This window comes from Sphaeramia orbicularis, chromosome 4 (genome assembly GCF_902148855.1).
Source record: "Sphaeramia orbicularis chromosome 4, fSphaOr1.1, whole genome shotgun sequence".
NCBI lineage: Eukaryota > Metazoa > Chordata > Actinopteri > Kurtiformes > Apogonidae > Sphaeramia > Sphaeramia orbicularis.
In genome coordinates, this window is record NC_043960.1 from 52,517,803 (window position 1) to 52,534,806 (window position 17,004).

The window sequence follows — 17,004 nt, forward strand, 5'->3', positions numbered from 1 at the left end:
AACTTAGTTTCTGTTGCTACCTACCATTATCGGCTGTTTTTTGTATATTTCAGAAATATATTTTGTGTGTTTCAGTCTGTTCTGCTATGTTTTTCCCTCTAAACAGACATGTCATTTTTATACATGACCTCCAATATTAAACCACTTTTCATCTTAATAAGATGTACTGTATGTATATAATTGGACTATTGTTCAGCTTATGTAGTAGTGATAGAAAAGGGCAATTAAATTGTCAACTGCAGTTACTTGTGTGAAAATCATCAACTACTGTCAACCACCACTTCTGTTGTGTAACTAACACCATTATATTATTAAAGTTATATAACGTAACTATAATGATATACTATAATGACAGCCCTGTGTGTGTGTGGTTGTGTGTGTCCTGATCCAGAGGTCGAGTGAGGGTGGATTTTTAAAAGCCTGAATAATAACCATAGTCTAGAGCGACGGATGCACCAACTGCAAAAGGTTTGGCTGATACGATAATTAAAATGGAATTTTGGCTGATAACTGACACTGATTCTGATGTTACTTTCCAATTTGTCAGTTTGTTTTTGTTTTTTATCCTTCCTTAGCCAAGAACTGAATACCAGTCAATATGAGCAGACTGTTCTGAGGTAAACTCAGAGGATAGTGACCCATCCATCACATATCCTCCACATAGAATATGAGCTGTTGCCTTCTGGTAGAAGAACCGGAGTCTCCCACTCTAAACCAAAGCGTTTCAATAACTCATTTGTGCTTCCGTCTGTCTAACTTTTAAATAGTGCTGCTTTAAGTGGACAGGCCTGTGCCATAATATTTTTTGGTGTTTTTGCTGCAGCGTATGTGCAATATGTATTATTTGTTTTTATTGTGAGGTGTGAAATACAGCTTCGGAAAAAATTATTAGACCACCCTTGTTTTCTTCAATTTCTTGTTCATTTTAATGCCTGGTACAACTAAAGGTACATTTGTTTGGACAAATATAATGATAACAACAAAAATAGCTTATAAGAGTTTAATTTCAGAGCTGATATCTAGTCATTTCACTTCAGTTCTTACATCAACATCCATGGCATTGTACTGACAAAAACAGTGCTTTCAGACATTCCATGTTTTCTTTTCTGTCTGTTTTAGTCACGATCCACACAGGAGTTAGTACTTGACTGCATAACCATTGTTTCTGATGACTTTTGATGGTCTAATAATTTTTTCCATGACTGTATGTTTTTTGTCTTCTTACTATGTGATGTGTACAGAAGGTGTAATGTATTTTTATTCTGAGAAGTGTGCAATATGCATAATTTTCACTAATTATTCTTTTCTTCCATGGAAGTGTGCAGTGTCTGTGTCACGGTTGGCACAGCTCGTGCAGTTTTGTGTGTGTGAACTATGGAGTGCAGTACTTGAGTCCAAAACAAATTTCCCTAATGGGACAATAGAGTATAATGTATAATTTTTTTTTCACTATAGATAGAAAAATACATCCTTTTTTGAAGTCTTTCAGTCCATCATCACATTATCTTAAACCTTTAATATAACATGACAGATGAATATCTGCCACAGCCATCAGTGAAAAACATATGTGCATATCAGCAATAATACCATTAGTGGATTCCTATTTGGAGCAGGAAAAAGTTGATTAATGGGCCAATATCACAGTGGAGAGAAAAAAAAAGAAACTGTCATTGTAAATTACATCTCTGACTTGGAAACTGGATAACTGCTGAAGTATTGAATACCCAAATAAATAAGTCTAGATTGCTGAACATGAAAGTCAACCTAATTAATCAATACATCTGACACTGAATGTCAAATTAGCTGTAAAAAAAAAAAAAAAAAAAAAAAAAATTAATTGATTCAATGTGGATTTTTTAAATCATTGACTCTTAGCCAGTCAGTCAGTCGTTCCTAATGCTTGTCTAAGTTCTGCAGATACTGAGAGCGTGAAAACATCCCAATCTGCTTGTGAAGTCCTTTTTAAACACAAATTCTGCACAAATATTTGCATATATGACTTGCTAACTTTCCCTGTGGGCTGTGGTTGAAGTGCCCGGTCATGCCTTTACCTCATTCTTCCTTTTTGGCGCCGTTTGCACAGTGAGTGGCAGCTAATGAGCCGAGCACCGTCAGGTTAAGTGTGGCATGTGGGTTTGTTTGTTTGTGCCTCACTGTGTTTCTGTGTGTGGCATTTTCAACAACAGGCCGACAGACCGCAGCTGGACACCCCCCTCCCCACACCCCCCCAGGGTTGGTCTGATTCCTCTCCCTCTCCCCACTTCCCCTTCATCCTTTCCTGTAACTTTTCCTCTCTTTCAGCACTCTGTCTCCGATTGTTTCAAGATGAGTTTGGTCCCCCTGCGCCCCCCCCAATGAGATATAAATTTGATGGCCTTATAGCTTTTCATTAAAGTCTAAAGAGTTACCGTTTAAAGAGCGTATGCTTTTCTGAGTTTTGGAAAAAGGATTTAGAGGTTAGTCTGCCTTTCACATATTTCCTCAGGAAATTCAAGAGCTATTTTTCTTACCCCTGTGACAGTCTTGTCGAACATTATTGTGTATTCAAGGTGATTAAGGTGGAATTTACTCGCTACCAGTGCTCTCCAAATAATTCTCATCCCCTCATGATTGAATTTTCTGGCCTGGTAAAATGACGGACAGTGGGTAGAGATGGAGAGTACATCCAGCCCAGTCTGGTGTTCTTCATTAACTTTTCCGTCTCTCTCGTCCCCTTCACCTTTCATTGCCCCTTTTTTTGCCTTTAATTAATCTTTGGCACTTAGTAGTAGGATTCCCTCTTATTTCAATGTCCACTGGTTCTTTTAGCTCAGAGGTGTGTGTGGGTTTGTGTGCTTTTCAGCGAATCAACCCCTAGGTGGCAGTAGCTACCTACGAGCCACTCGTTGCCTCGGTAAGAGGTTTATTAAAGAATAATTAGAATGATGTATGGGACTGTCTGTCTCTATCCACATCCATTTTCCCCAACACGACTATTTCATGGAATAAGTATCAAATTAGGTGTGCGCAGGGCCTCGTATGTGGGGCAGTTGAAAACGCACCCCAACATTTAGTCATTTATCATCAGGCATGTATGGCAGTACTAGTGTGTGTGTGTGTGTGTGTGTGTGTGTGTGTATGAGACTGGTGATGTTGCATTATGAGTGACATAAGGAACATTGGTGTAGTGTGTGAGGTGCAAGTGACAGAAAAGAAGAGCTGCATATTCTTGTGTGTTTATGACCAAAATGTGAAGGCGAAATGAAACAAAAGCAGCTGTATTTGTGCCGGGGTCAGGGTGACTGGTGTCTAAAGCTAAGTGTTGGACCTTCACCAGCAGCTCAGTCCCATCAGCTAGAGTTTCCCCTGTATCCATGCGGACCACTAAAAACGCCACAAGGAGAAAAAAAAAAGAAAAAAGAACAGAACAGTGATTGATAAGACGGCTGAAACAAGAGAATGACTTAACAGGGCAGCCAGCTGTCTGTCTGTCTGTCTGTCTGTCTGTCTGTCACTCTGATACTCATGCTCACTCTCCCCTCTCTTTCTCTCTCTCTCCCCCCCCTCCCCCTTCTCATTCCACCATTGTGCCACAACAAACACTCCATTCTGACAGCGGTTGAACTGTGCCGATACCCTTGAGTGTGCGAGGCCGAGCGGGAGGCTTGTCAAAGCAGTGGTTGTTTACACTCTGCCAGGAATAATAAGAGGGGGTCGTTTTTTGTGTTTTTTTTTTTTTCTTTCCCCAAACCGATTAATCACGAGCAGCCCTTGCACTTGTTTGACAACTATTTCAGACGTAGAATAGATGTTGATGGGGGGGGAAGCAATTTGTTGCTGAAAGAAAGCAGCTGATTGTTGATCTGTTGCCGTTGCTATGTTATTAAGGGTTGGTTTGACACAACAGAAGCTGGCAGACACAAAGTATAGATGCTAGCCATATTTTCAACAATTAAGGAACTGTATGATCATTGTACAGATTTGTATGGATACGCTTTTGACCTGTGTAATAATAGTGACTTTAGTAGGTTTTACTTACCAACATAGATGGAACATATCCTTGGCCAGTACACTTAGTTCTCCCCGTGCTTTGTTGGACAACATTAACAGACTTTTCAGGCATTCAATGAAAGAATAGAATCCACACTTGGAAATCAATAACCTGTGCAGGAGTGGGCCATATGGACAAAAACCTTTATCACATATACAGTATATAGAGTTTTATATCACAAATGTTGGATAGAAAATGGTCTAAAATAACACACTTCATCACTTTTGATTATGTGACATCCATACAAACAAGTCGTGTTTGTATTGAGACTGTTGTGGGTCGCCTTCACTCTCCACTATGTTTGTTTGTGTTGACAAAGATATGAAAAGAGATATAGGAAAAATACTCCCATAAGACATTTCCACAGCGGCCACCATCTTACGAGGACTGAGTCAGAATAGTCTGTCAGAGTTCAGCAGCTATAAAACAAACCCAGAAATCTAAATGAGATGGTTTGGAGTTTTGGAAGTTAATTTTTGTAAATTAACCCTCAAATTAAAAAAAAAAAAGATCCCATTAACCCATAAAGACCCAGGCATCCACCATTAACCAAAAGCGTCTACTGATCAAAACTGTTGATCCACTAATCCTATCAATCCATATAAATAATTGGTGTAAAATATAGTTTGTCATCTTTTCATGGTCATCAGATATGACCCATTTGGACGTTCAGAGGCTCCGTAGTGAACATGGAAACACCGTCATCTTCTACAACATTGATTCACCAATAAAACCCATGGATTTAGATCAATGACAGTAGATGGACACACTTGTTTTATGTTCAGTTAATGAAAAAATCTCTTTTTTCTTCAATTTTTGTCTGCTTTGGTAGAACAACCTTTGACTTTACACTGAGCATTTATGGACATCTACATGATCAGTTAATTAAACACAGGAGAATAGATGATTTTCACTGGAAGAAATGCAAAAGTCAGAAGATAATATTATAATAAATAGTAATAAATCACTTAGGAAAGGTTAAATAGAGAGGAAAAAGTCATGTGGGAACTGCCACAAAAGTCACACTGGGTTCTTATGGGTTAATGTTCTGCTGAACAAGTTCAATATGTCAGTCTTCGTATTCACTCTATCTAAACTGTTGATAGCATCATAATCATTCTGTTAACAAAGAGTCTTTTAGGTGTAAAGCTTTATACAGGATGGTATGTAGTTGTCTCTTAGTAACTCCTCCTTAGTCTCTACATCTATCTACAGGATGTGTTGCCTTCATGCAAGATGTGATGCCTGGATCTGTACCATATGGAAAAGGTGCCCAAATGACAAAAATCATGGCCGTTAACCCTGTAAAGCCTGAACCATTAAATAATTGACAGGAAATTCCAGTTCTTTGAAACTGGAGCCTTTATTGGTCCTTCTGAACAACCAAAAAACATTTTTTTCAAATATCAATTTCCATGTATGAGTTTAAATTTTGTACCATATTTGATCCATCGGGTCTCAATGCTCAAATATTATTATTTTTGAACAAACAAAGACATAATATAACACAAACATGTCTAACAAATTGATAATTCCTTTTCAAAATTGTCAAAGTTCTTCCTCCTTCCTCATTAATGACAGTCTTGTAGTGTCACTGGAAAGGCCTCTGGTGAATAAATTCCTCCCCCTGGTGGATTATCTGTGTATTGCATGTATCTAATTGTATACATCAGGTTTTTTAAGAAAAAAAAAATATCACATTGATCCTGTAGAGGGCTTCAAAACTCATGTATCAAATATGACACGTCTGGCATTACAGGGTTAAATATGTGATTTACAAGATAATAAAACAATATGAGCAGAATATGAACCAAATGTTTTTCTGTCATTACACAAGAGTGAGGTAATGTATTGATTTCATTTGATTAATTGAGGTTTTGCTTTTTGTGAACATAGCCCACAGTCTAAAATCTGGATTATTCCTCTGGACATCTTTACTGCTCAACAAAAACTCAAAATCCAACTGTAATATATTAATAATGAATGCATTTCTCCAATCACACGTGGTTTTTGTCTTCAGTATGGTCTTCAGGTCATATTGCCAGAAAACAGTTGACTAAATTTTAAGTGGTCCATTGCCAACTGATTAGTATAAAACCAGAAAAACAATGCAAAAGGCAGTTATTGTACCTCTCTCTTATGCTGTTAACCTAGAACCTGCTGCAATTAAAACCAAACAGACAGTTGTTAAATAGAAAGACATATAAGAGGGATACCACAACCTGTATGTGACAGCTGCTGTCATAAACACTGGCAGGTTACGTTTGTATCATAGTCATGTATCTCCAGCTGCTGGGAATCAAGCAGATCCATGTCTTACACAGAATATGTTAATGTCTTGCAGCCTAACTTTCTGATCTTGAAATAGTTAAATGAATGATGGGATTATGATAAACCTGCCCTGTGAAAAAATTACAGACTGATACTGTTACTTTCCCCTGTGTCCACGCTGCTGTTTGACTGAGGAATATTTAGGCTACGCTGACGTGATGCTCATACTGAACCAAATCAAAGCAGGAGTAAAAAGGAGTTTCTAATCTTTTCATCTGACATTTTTATTGAATGCGTCTTGGAGCAACCAAGGGCTCCTTTAAGACCCTGCCAGAGTCACTTAAAGAAATCAGAGTGGGGGTTTTGGGAGCCTGCAGGGGTTCATTAGGACCAGACTGGTCCAACTTCCTCTGCCAAAGAGGAAAAGGAGAACACAGGAACACAGGGAGAAAGGAAGAGGGAGAGGTAACGGCCAGACAGTCAGGGCAGGCGGGGGTTGAGGGGGGAGATGAGTGACCAGAAAACTGGGCGAGAGATTGCAAGAAATAAGAGTGGGAAGAGCAACTAAGCAGAAAAAGAGTAATGTGGTGGGCAAGTGTAAAAGGAAAGAGAGAGAGGGAAGATTGAGGGTGAGCTGAGAGAAGACAGCGAGCGCTTGCTTCGATGCCACTCTACGCTGTGACAGCTTGACACCACAAATCAAACCAAGAAATGAAGACAAGTAACGAGACAAGCGTCGCCGGGATCACTGCCAGTCTGGCTGTTACCTATAGGCTACTGCACTCTAAAGCCATACTCTTTTCGTTGCTGCTGTCATATCGAGGAGAGCTCTAAATGAAAACAGACCTTTTCCCTTCTTCCTTTTTTGTAGTGGTTTTTTTTCCCTCTTTAGGTAAGGTACTGTAGGTCCAAGTCCTCCTCAGTGCACTGAAGGATGCACCGTGGGCTTCATTCTATTGACGGAAAGAGTTGGTTGGAAAGGGGCAAGGTTATTATCGTTAACGAAAACTGACAAAATGACGAAAACTAGAATTGAAAAAACATTTTCGTTAACTGAAATAAATAAAAACTATAATTAAAAGAAAAAACGATAACTAACTGTAACTGTATTGTGTGCTTACAAAACTGACTAAAATGTATACAAATTATGGAAAAAATTCCCTTCGTTTTCGTCTTTGTCAATGTCGGATTGATACGAAATTGATTTATTTTGCTCTAGCAGTTTTAGCTAGTGGCACCATACGACACTTCACGGTCCGTCACTTGTCGTTTAGAGTCGTCTTCTCGTCCCCACTCTACCTGGAAACATGGAGACTAAAGTTGGGAGAAAGCTGCAGAGTCCTGTATGAGATTTATTTGAATATGACGGCAAAGAAGATAAAAGATATGAAAAAAACTAAATTAATACTAAAACTAAATTAAAATTAAGCATTTAGAAAAAAATGAAAACTAATAAAAACTGGCAACCTGATCTAAAAATGAATTAAAACTAACTGAATTAGAGAAAAAAAGGTCAAAACTAAATAAAACTAAACTATAATGAAAAATCCAAAACTATTATAACCTTGGAAAGGGGCTCTGTACCCCCCCCTTTTTTTTTACACTAGAAGACATTTATCACCTTACACCTTTCATCCTTCTGATAAATGGTCACTGTATGGAAAAAGGCACATGTTGGCGTACACATACAAAGCCACAGCCGTGAAAACTGACTTCTTCATGCTGGTGAAGATTTAGTAGCTCACTTATGGAATGTATGAATCGATCCTCTTGGAGTAGCTGTTCGGATTTGGTCACTTGTGGGCCAACAAACTCGGAGAAGGTTGAACAAATGCTCCCGCTACAGTACAGCGTGTGGTAACACTTCATAATGAAATAAAATGTACATATCAGTTCATACTATAAATGTCACGTCATTTTAAAATCTTTGAAGATTTGTTTTTGGTTGTGAAAGTTGAAGAAACCAGACAGTTTTTATGCGATTTAATATCATTCGCAAAATATGTAATGAGATGAAATTGCAAGAACACTATAAATGAAATAACAATATTAAAAAGTTAATTTTGGGCATTTTTGTTATGAAACGGATAGTGTACTTTTATTTTTGATATGTGTAGTATTGTCATGAAATGGGACAGTTTTATTTTTGTTTTTTAATATGTGCACTATTACTGCTATGAAAAGGACAAAGTTTAGTTTAATATGAAATGCTGCTCCCAAATGGACAGTCTATCCTTGATATATACAGCAATTTTGTATTTTTTGCATTGTCAGAGTTTAGTCTGATATGTGAGGATTTTTAAGTTGCGTAGGGAATCTGACATAGGAATTTAGGATAGGTGAAGGATGGGGTAAGGGGGCGGGAGATTATAAATTAAACTTCATCCTGCTCCTTTTCGAATGTTTGACTTTCTTTTTATAAATTTCTTTTGTTGTTTGGTTTTAATACAATATTCAAAATAAATAAATAAACAAACAAAACAAATTACATGAAAATGGTGAAAAGATGACAAGAAAGATGTAACAACAGAAAAACAATGTAAAAGACACGACAAGGGAGAACATACAGGAAGAAAATACCCAAAGAAACATAACATAAAATATGAAAACACAAGATGGAAACAAGACAAGAGTGATCCAACAAAACGAAATGACGTAGTCTCTCCTGTAGTCTCTGATTCACTTCATTTGGATTTCATGTATGAGTCCTTTTACAACACTGAATTAAAATAAGGAACATCTGAATCAGGAGCAGACTACTACACTTATTGTGTGTTACTGTTATTCAGTACAAGTATAACAAAAATAGGAAAGAAGTTATCAATACTACACACACACACACATACATACACACACACATATATATACACACACACACACACGCACATTTGGAGGATTTGGTGTTCACCCATTTTGCTTCTTGTTAAGCGTTCTCATCATTTCAGTGTCCTCGGTGTCTCGCTGGAGGACATTTTTTTGGGTGTAACTGTTCAGCTTTACTGATTTCCAAATTCTGCTGTTGTCTTGTTTGTAGTTTCATGATCCATGTGGACAGCCTTTAAATGCTTACTTGCTTTTGTCAGCCCATTTCTAGTAAACCAGAATGTGATGTAAATTCCTCTTCGGTCGTCCCTTTCACACATCGTAGCTACTCCTGAGTGGCAGATAGAATAGATCCATAATTTACTCCAAAACCTCTGATTGGTTCTGTCTTACTTTGGTGATTGGCTGTCTGTTTTGCTGTTGAACTGTACCCAGCTATTTATTTTTTAATTTTTTTTGAAAGGATGGGACCAAGACAATAATGTTTCAGACTTCACAGCCTTAAGTGTTTCCATACCTGTTCGCCACCTTTAGCGTTGTTGTTTTTTCAGGGTTGAAATGAGCATACATATTTATTTCTCATTTTCTTTTCTTCAGATACAACAAGGAAATAGGGAATACATGAACAGCCTTGAGACACACAAAACGCTTACCCGGAAACTGAGTATTTGATGATTTAGGCAAAAAAGTCACTTTAAAAAAAAAAAAAAAAGACTTTATTTTAAGAAGGTGACGACATAGATGGTGAAGAATCCTTACAAAGAGGTAGAGACCTGCAAAATCTTGTAGATTTTCAATTACAGAGAAAAAACTGTCAATAACCTCTTTATTCATTTGAATAAATTATATAGTATGAAAACTTCACAAAAATAGTTATTGACGTATGTATACATTTTTCAGTAATTTTTCAGTAATTTAATGACTGACCTATTCTTTATTATGAACTGTATGGATTAGCTGATTAGCCAAGTCATGTCAAATTGTGGTTGGACAATATAAGCTCGGTTTCTTCCTACTTTTTTCGGACAAAGTGTTGTTAAACAGCCACAATGAAATAGTTGCACATTGTGTGACATTTGTTTTCCTTTTTGGGTTCATTTATTTTCTTCAATATATTAGCTTCCTGTTTAAATTGGTAATTTCTTTTGCCTATTTATGTTCGAAATAAAATCTGTGTGTAATATTTAAATTGAAAGACTGCATTACAATTATTTTTCCCAATAAAACATAGTAAGTAATGAAATATTCTTGCTCTTTCCATTGTTTATGTTTCCCTATATACTTCCTATAGAGTATGTTATTTTTGATATACTTTTAAAGAATATATGGCTTTCTGAGTGTAAGTCTTATACATATTTATTCATACTTATGTGTTCATTTCAGATATAACATCACCCATAGTGGCCATACTATGGTTTCCACAGGGCCATCTGTTGCTTTGTCATTTGTCAAAAAAAGAAAAAACATGGCAAATTCTTTCACACTCCCTCTGCATTTCTCTCCATTTACTGGCCCTTTTGTTGTCTCGACCAATCTCTTTTCTCACCTTGGGAGAGAGAGACAGAGGGAACATAACAAAGAGTAAAAAGGAACAATTGATTTGTTGTGTCAGGTATAATAACTGATATCTGAATACTTTGCAACCACTGCTGGAAATTGTTCTGTTAAGAAAGCTTAAGCCTGCTCCTGATTTTTTTTTTTTTTTCCCTGGGTGATACTGCCTTTTGTACCTCAAATCACAGGTGGCTTACTCTGTTCTCGCTCAGTTGACTGTCTAGGAGCGTCGCTGACTGTATATGATGGCACTGAGCTGAGCCGTGTAATTCGCTGATGCTTGCAAAGAGATTACCGGTGGCTGCAGTATGGATGGGTGTTGTGGTGCGTAGCTGCGGTGGGTATAGTAGGTTACAAAGTCATGGGCTGCTGGCTGTGGTTGGCAGCATAAGACAAGGTTACTTACAGTAATTGGTGACATTTTAACCTACATATGGTGTGTGTATCTGCACACTTGTACCTCTTCTGCAAGCACAAGCATGCGCACTGTCAGGAATTATGTCCATGCAAAGGGGAAAAAACCCTCCTCCTCTATGTCTCTCTTCCTGCTTCAGGGAACACATCTCTTTTTTTTCTCCCAAAGATGCCCTAAATCCTCTCCTGTTACACCACACTGCTGTCAGCCAGACTGATAAAAAAAATAAAATAACTGAGATGAAATACTAGAAAATAGTCTTGAAAATGTCTCTCTCTTCTCTTCTCTTTGCAGATCAATCGAGCTCCGAGCTTCGGGACCGATCAGAAGATTGATTATGATGTGAAGAAAGGTGTGCTGCTCAATTCTCTGAAACTCCTCAACATTCGGTACGGCTCCTCTCAGGTTCTACAGACATGCTGGCTTTCATTCTACTGACCCGCTAAGTTCACAAGTTGAGACGCAGCAAAGCACACAAACTACAAACTGTTTTAGTGTTACTTTTGTTTACGCATTGATAGGCCTTTTGTACGTGTGGAATCCGCTCCATCCATTAGAGAGCACCAATACAAGCCCATTACCTCTGAGTGTATTGTCACTCAGGAGGTGTGATAGCAAACAAGAATTCTACCTACTTTTCTGGACTCTGAAAGTTAGTCAATGTTATATGGAAATTAAAGCTGCCAGAATGAAATCAATAGGGAAACAGATCTCCAGAGTCAGATAATACTAGGGCTACACCCAAAGGTTTTACGGGTTGAATACTCATTTGGTAGGTTGAACTTTAATATTCAAACATGTGGTTTTTTTTTAACTTTTGCAACAGCAGGCAATAAGGAAATCTTTCTCATGCTAGCTTTTAAGGTAAATAAGAAGTGGTTTCTCCTTTTGTTATAACCTGTCTATTCGGGGGGTGTATTGGCAAGAATCTGGCGATACGATACAAATCACGATACTAGGATCACGATACGATATATCACAATATATCATGATACTGTTAAAAGGCAATTTTTTGTTTGTTTCTTTTTTTTTTTAAAAATGATTATTTCCTGGAAGAATTGAATTATGCCCAAAATATGCACACATACTAAACACATTTTTATTTGATCACAACAGGATCTAATGTTATATCACAAAATGTTCCTGTGTTAAAACTTAAATTATGTTTTACAGACATTACAGTTTAAGATCCTGTTCAAATGTTCATATTCTATGAGTTGAGAACTAACATTGTAACATTATTTTTGTGCAATCCCAACAAAGGAACTGCTATTATTTCATAAAACGATGATAAATAAAAATAAACAAAATATAAGAAAAAAAAATGAAAATAAAAATGAGCCTCCACAATATCTGCATTTGAATAAATACCTAAAAATACCGATACAGTACTTTCAATATCGATACAGTATTGTGAAATGAAATATTGTGATATATTGTAGAATTGATATTTTCTTACACCCCTACTGTCTACGCTAAAATGCCAGGTTCATCTACAGCCCAACACCTCCTTTCAGTAGACTTTGGTTCATTTGCTGTCATGCCAGTCTAGTCCAGGGTAGATTCTTTAGAGTCAACATTAACTTGAAGACGCGAACAGCCACTGGCGACCAAAAGCATCTACTCATTTTTAATGTTTAGTACCTGTTGATTCACCTATCCTATCAATCCATATAAATAATTGGTGTAAAATACAGTTATTCATCTTTTCATGGTCATCAGATATGACCCATTTGGATGTTTAGAGGCTCTGTAGTTACCATGGATACACCATCATCTTTTACAACATTGATTAACCAGTAAAACCCATGGAGTGGGATCAATGACAATGGATGGACACACTGGGTTTATGTTCAGTTATTGATATCTTTGCTGAAAAAGTCACTTTTTCTTCAGTTTTCTCTGTTTCTGATATAATAACCTTCAACTTTAATCTGAGCTTTTATGAACATCTACATGAGCAGTGAATGAAAAATATAGCAAAAATCACAATTTACGCTGAAAAAACACAAAATACAGAGGATAATATCATAATAAATGGTGATAAATCACTGAAGAAAGGTTAGATATGGAGAAAAAAATCATTTGGAAACTGACACAAAAGTGGAATTGGGTCTTTATGGGTTAAAAGTGTTCAGTTCCTACACTTTAAACCATGTAAATAGATGACCATCAGTATATCTCCAGCGGGTATATCAGAGACATCCCAGCTACTGTATCAACACTTAATGGATATTAGTGAAACTTATGCTCATTTTACGAGGCTTTATTGCTTTATTTTTCTGTTTTATTATTTTTATAGTTCATTTTATCGTGTTATGCTATTTAAATGTAGTATTGTAGTGAATTTCTTGCATCACTGGGTTACTCTATGCTGCGATGTTAATGGTTTGCAATGATGCCCCGTGCCCCGTTAAAGGACACCTTGTGTATTGTTGATTTCTACATACCATCCCTCTGCAGCTTTGTCCTCTTTGTACAAATCCAAATGGTAAATATAAAGATAGATGAGTAGAAGTGTCATGTAGTAGAGCACTAGAGTCATAGCAGATGGACTGGTCATTACAGCTGGGTCCGATCAAGTGGTAACACGTGGAAACATTTTGTGTTCAACAGTCTCTTGTCATGTAAGCAGAGTAACTGATATGCATCTATTATTCGTATTTGAGTGGGTATTTATAAGCACTTTGACATTATGTATGTTAGAGCTGCACCATATATCATTTGAGCATCGTCATTGTGGTGTACATGTGTGCAATAGTCACATCACAGGTCCTGCGATGTTGGAGGCAAATGAACTCAACATGTTCTCGTCTGATACCGTGTCTCCACTACATGGAACCAGCTCGACTTGGCTTGGCTCGACTCGACTCAGGTACCAGGTCCTATTCCTGGAGACTGTTTCCATTACAAGATACTACCGACTTTACAGTACCTGGACGTCATAGCGATGCGGCGTGTTACTTCCGTGTCATCTGCTCAGAGAGTTGCTGATAAACTCATTCGTTGGGTGTTGTCTCATCCAACTCATGCTGAATTTTTACGTCTGAACCTCCTCAACAAGCCATGGTGTAGTTTTACAGGCTGTCCTGCCGCTATATTTACTGTAAACGTTCGCATCTGTTTTTTGTAAAGTGTGTATGGCGGGTCACAGAGATGACTCTCTGACCAATCAGTGGTCTGCAGTGTTTACACGTCATGTTTTAGTATCTGGTCCCCAGTCCTGGAACCTCGGCAGAGGTGATACCAAAAAACTAGTACTGGGTACCAGATTCCAGGTCCTTTTTCGTAATGGAAACGCAAAAAGGCCGAGTCGAGTCGAGCTGATACCACGTAGTGGAAACATGGCATAATTTCAAGGGTACCAAACCCCTGTTAGAAAAGAAACACCTGAATTCAACATGTCCACATACTTTTGTCCATGTAGTGTATGACTTAGGCAATTATGGAATTTTTACCCAGTAATGCAGAAGACTATCAAAAGCACAGCAACGTCAGACTTCCAAAGCAAGCGAAGCTCTAAAACTTTATTTTACAGTGGACTGAATTTTCCACTGAAAACTGTGGATGTAATTTGAGGTTACACATTTCAGCTTTGATCTTGTTTTAGTTTCAGGCTGATGACGCCATTGTTGCATTAGTTTGAAACTAACAGGGATTTTTAGTTTTACACAAACTTTTTTCTTTGTAAATGTGCATCGGTGTTGCTGTGCCGAATCCAAACTCAGATAATGGCTGAGGTACAAGGTTGTGGCTCCTCTCTTTGGCTTTGTGTGTTCTTCAGTCGCACAGATTGTTTTTGAATGTCTCACATTTACCTGTAAGTTATACTATTTAAGTTTAACATTCACCATGCTGTTTACCCTGCTCTGCTCTGGACTCACTGTGTTGTTGTTTTACTTTGTTTGGTTGGCTGTTTAGGTTCCACATCCTGTCATTGTTCTTGTGAAATGTATTTTTTATATGTAGTTTGTGTGTGTGCTAGTTGGCATGCGTTTCGGTCCCGTGGCTACAGTGAACATGTCCACTGATTGATCATCGTACACTAGACCTCTAGATCTCTGCTCTGTTTTTCTCTCGTGCTCCCTGCGTTTGTCCTCCTCTTACAGCTCTAAATATAGTCTCGACTTTACTAGACATTAACACACAAACACAACACACACACACACACACAATGGATCAATTACGTGCTGCACCGTAGATCTACTTCGGCCAAGTGTGTTACGTTGGGGAACAAATCCCACATACAAACGGACTTCATCCTCCCCCCCAGCTCCAGCCACCTCAAACAAATCTTTTATCAAGATGATTTAGGTCATGGCTGATGTTTACTGTTTTCCCACAGATTAAAAGGGGAGATTTTATTATTTCATGACAAATAAATTGTAGGAGGCCTTTAAAGGCGGCAGAGAGCTCTTAACTCTAGACAAACTACTTATGTTCATGCTAGAGTGAATGAAGGCTTTGTTCGACCTCACTCACTTTTCCCTTATATAGTAAATGGCTTTGGTTCCCTAAAGGGGGAGGGGTTGATGGCCTGTGGAAGTGGGGGGGTCTGCTCTTGACTCAGCTCACAACACCAACTGTATCAACATGGGATCAATTCAGACCCAGCCGGGCATGGACATTGATAAACCTTAACCCCCCAACAGCACTCAATATCCAATTTAAAGGGCCAGCTCCTGACTAAAATGAATTGCCCTTTGTCCAAACCACCATGGCCCACTTGTTCAGAATTAGCTGTCTCGTCCTGTTCATCCTGAGGTGGTGGCTTTGCCTCCATCTTTATCTCCTGTATTGTTGGCCATTTTGTGGGATGTTTTCTGTCTTTACCACCACAATGATGTCACGATCAAAAGAATAAAAAACAACTTTATGGCATTTTTCAGCATTCACAAGAACTTTTCCTTTTTTCTTTTCTGTACTTCTGGCACCACTAAGAGCCTTACAAAGGATTTCTAAATCATTTAGAATTACGTTATTAATGGGCTGACATTATTTAACACTTGTTTAGCATCTTGTAAAATCAGTTTATCACTAGTCGCTTTTCCATTGATCTTCAAATTGCATGAGTATAACTTGTGCATAGAAATTTACTAATGGAAAAACAACAATTTCGCCAAAAATCTTGTTTTTCGATTTAAAGTTTTAATGCAGGCAAGAGGTGTTTTTTCTGGCGTAGTCCAACTGGCATATCACACAAAACTGCAATGGAAAGACCTTTTTCCACAACTAGTCACAGGAATTAAAAAAAAAACAAAACGATGTTGACGGACGTTACAACAAGCGAAGAAGAAGAGTTTAAAAAAAAAAAAACATGGCGCAGTATGTGTGGACACACCAAAAAACAAATCATTTTGTAATTTAGTACAGGATAGAGGGGTAATATATAATAATAATGAATATATCTGTAAATCAACATGATATTTACATTCGTCACCATGTTCATGGAATGACTTCTCATGTCATCTTGCGATAATAAATAAACAAATCATCGCATTTGTGATTTAATGGAAAAACCGACATTACACACTTCTGATTTTTTGTCATTTAGTAAATACATTTAGCAAAAACCTAACTACTACTTGTTAGCTGGGCTGCAATTTGATGCTTTGCTCTTACCTGACAGGACAGGTTTAATACATTTGTATGAATCAGTTAAACAGATGCCACATTAAAATGTTTGGGCATTTATCTTCTCTGTGGTTAGACTGTGATAACTTATTCATAAATATCGGATGAAGCTGGAAGGTATAAAGGCTGCTGACCACTTAACAAGTATGAGTCAACAAAAAGAAGGATAAATAAGATGGGAAAGAAGACTAACATTTAGTACATTTTGCCATTTTCTGCATACAGCTGAAAATATGTGATAGAGACAATGACTGAAAATCTGTCACACTTTATCCCA

The 17,004-nt window shown here is 37.6% G+C and overlaps 1 protein-coding gene across 2 annotated transcripts in view; it reads left to right on the top strand.

Moving 5' to 3' along the window:
• Positions 1–17,004, top strand: part of ttll7 (tubulin tyrosine ligase-like family, member 7) — a 154,574-nt gene that overhangs the window by 56,145 nt on the left and 81,425 nt on the right. For both annotated transcript variants that reach the window (XM_030132505.1, XM_030132506.1), the window contains exon 10: positions 11,388–11,482. In XM_030132505.1, coding sequence (XP_029988365.1) covers positions 11,388–11,482 — 95 coding nt within the window. The remainder of the gene's footprint in view (positions 1–11,387; positions 11,483–17,004) is intronic.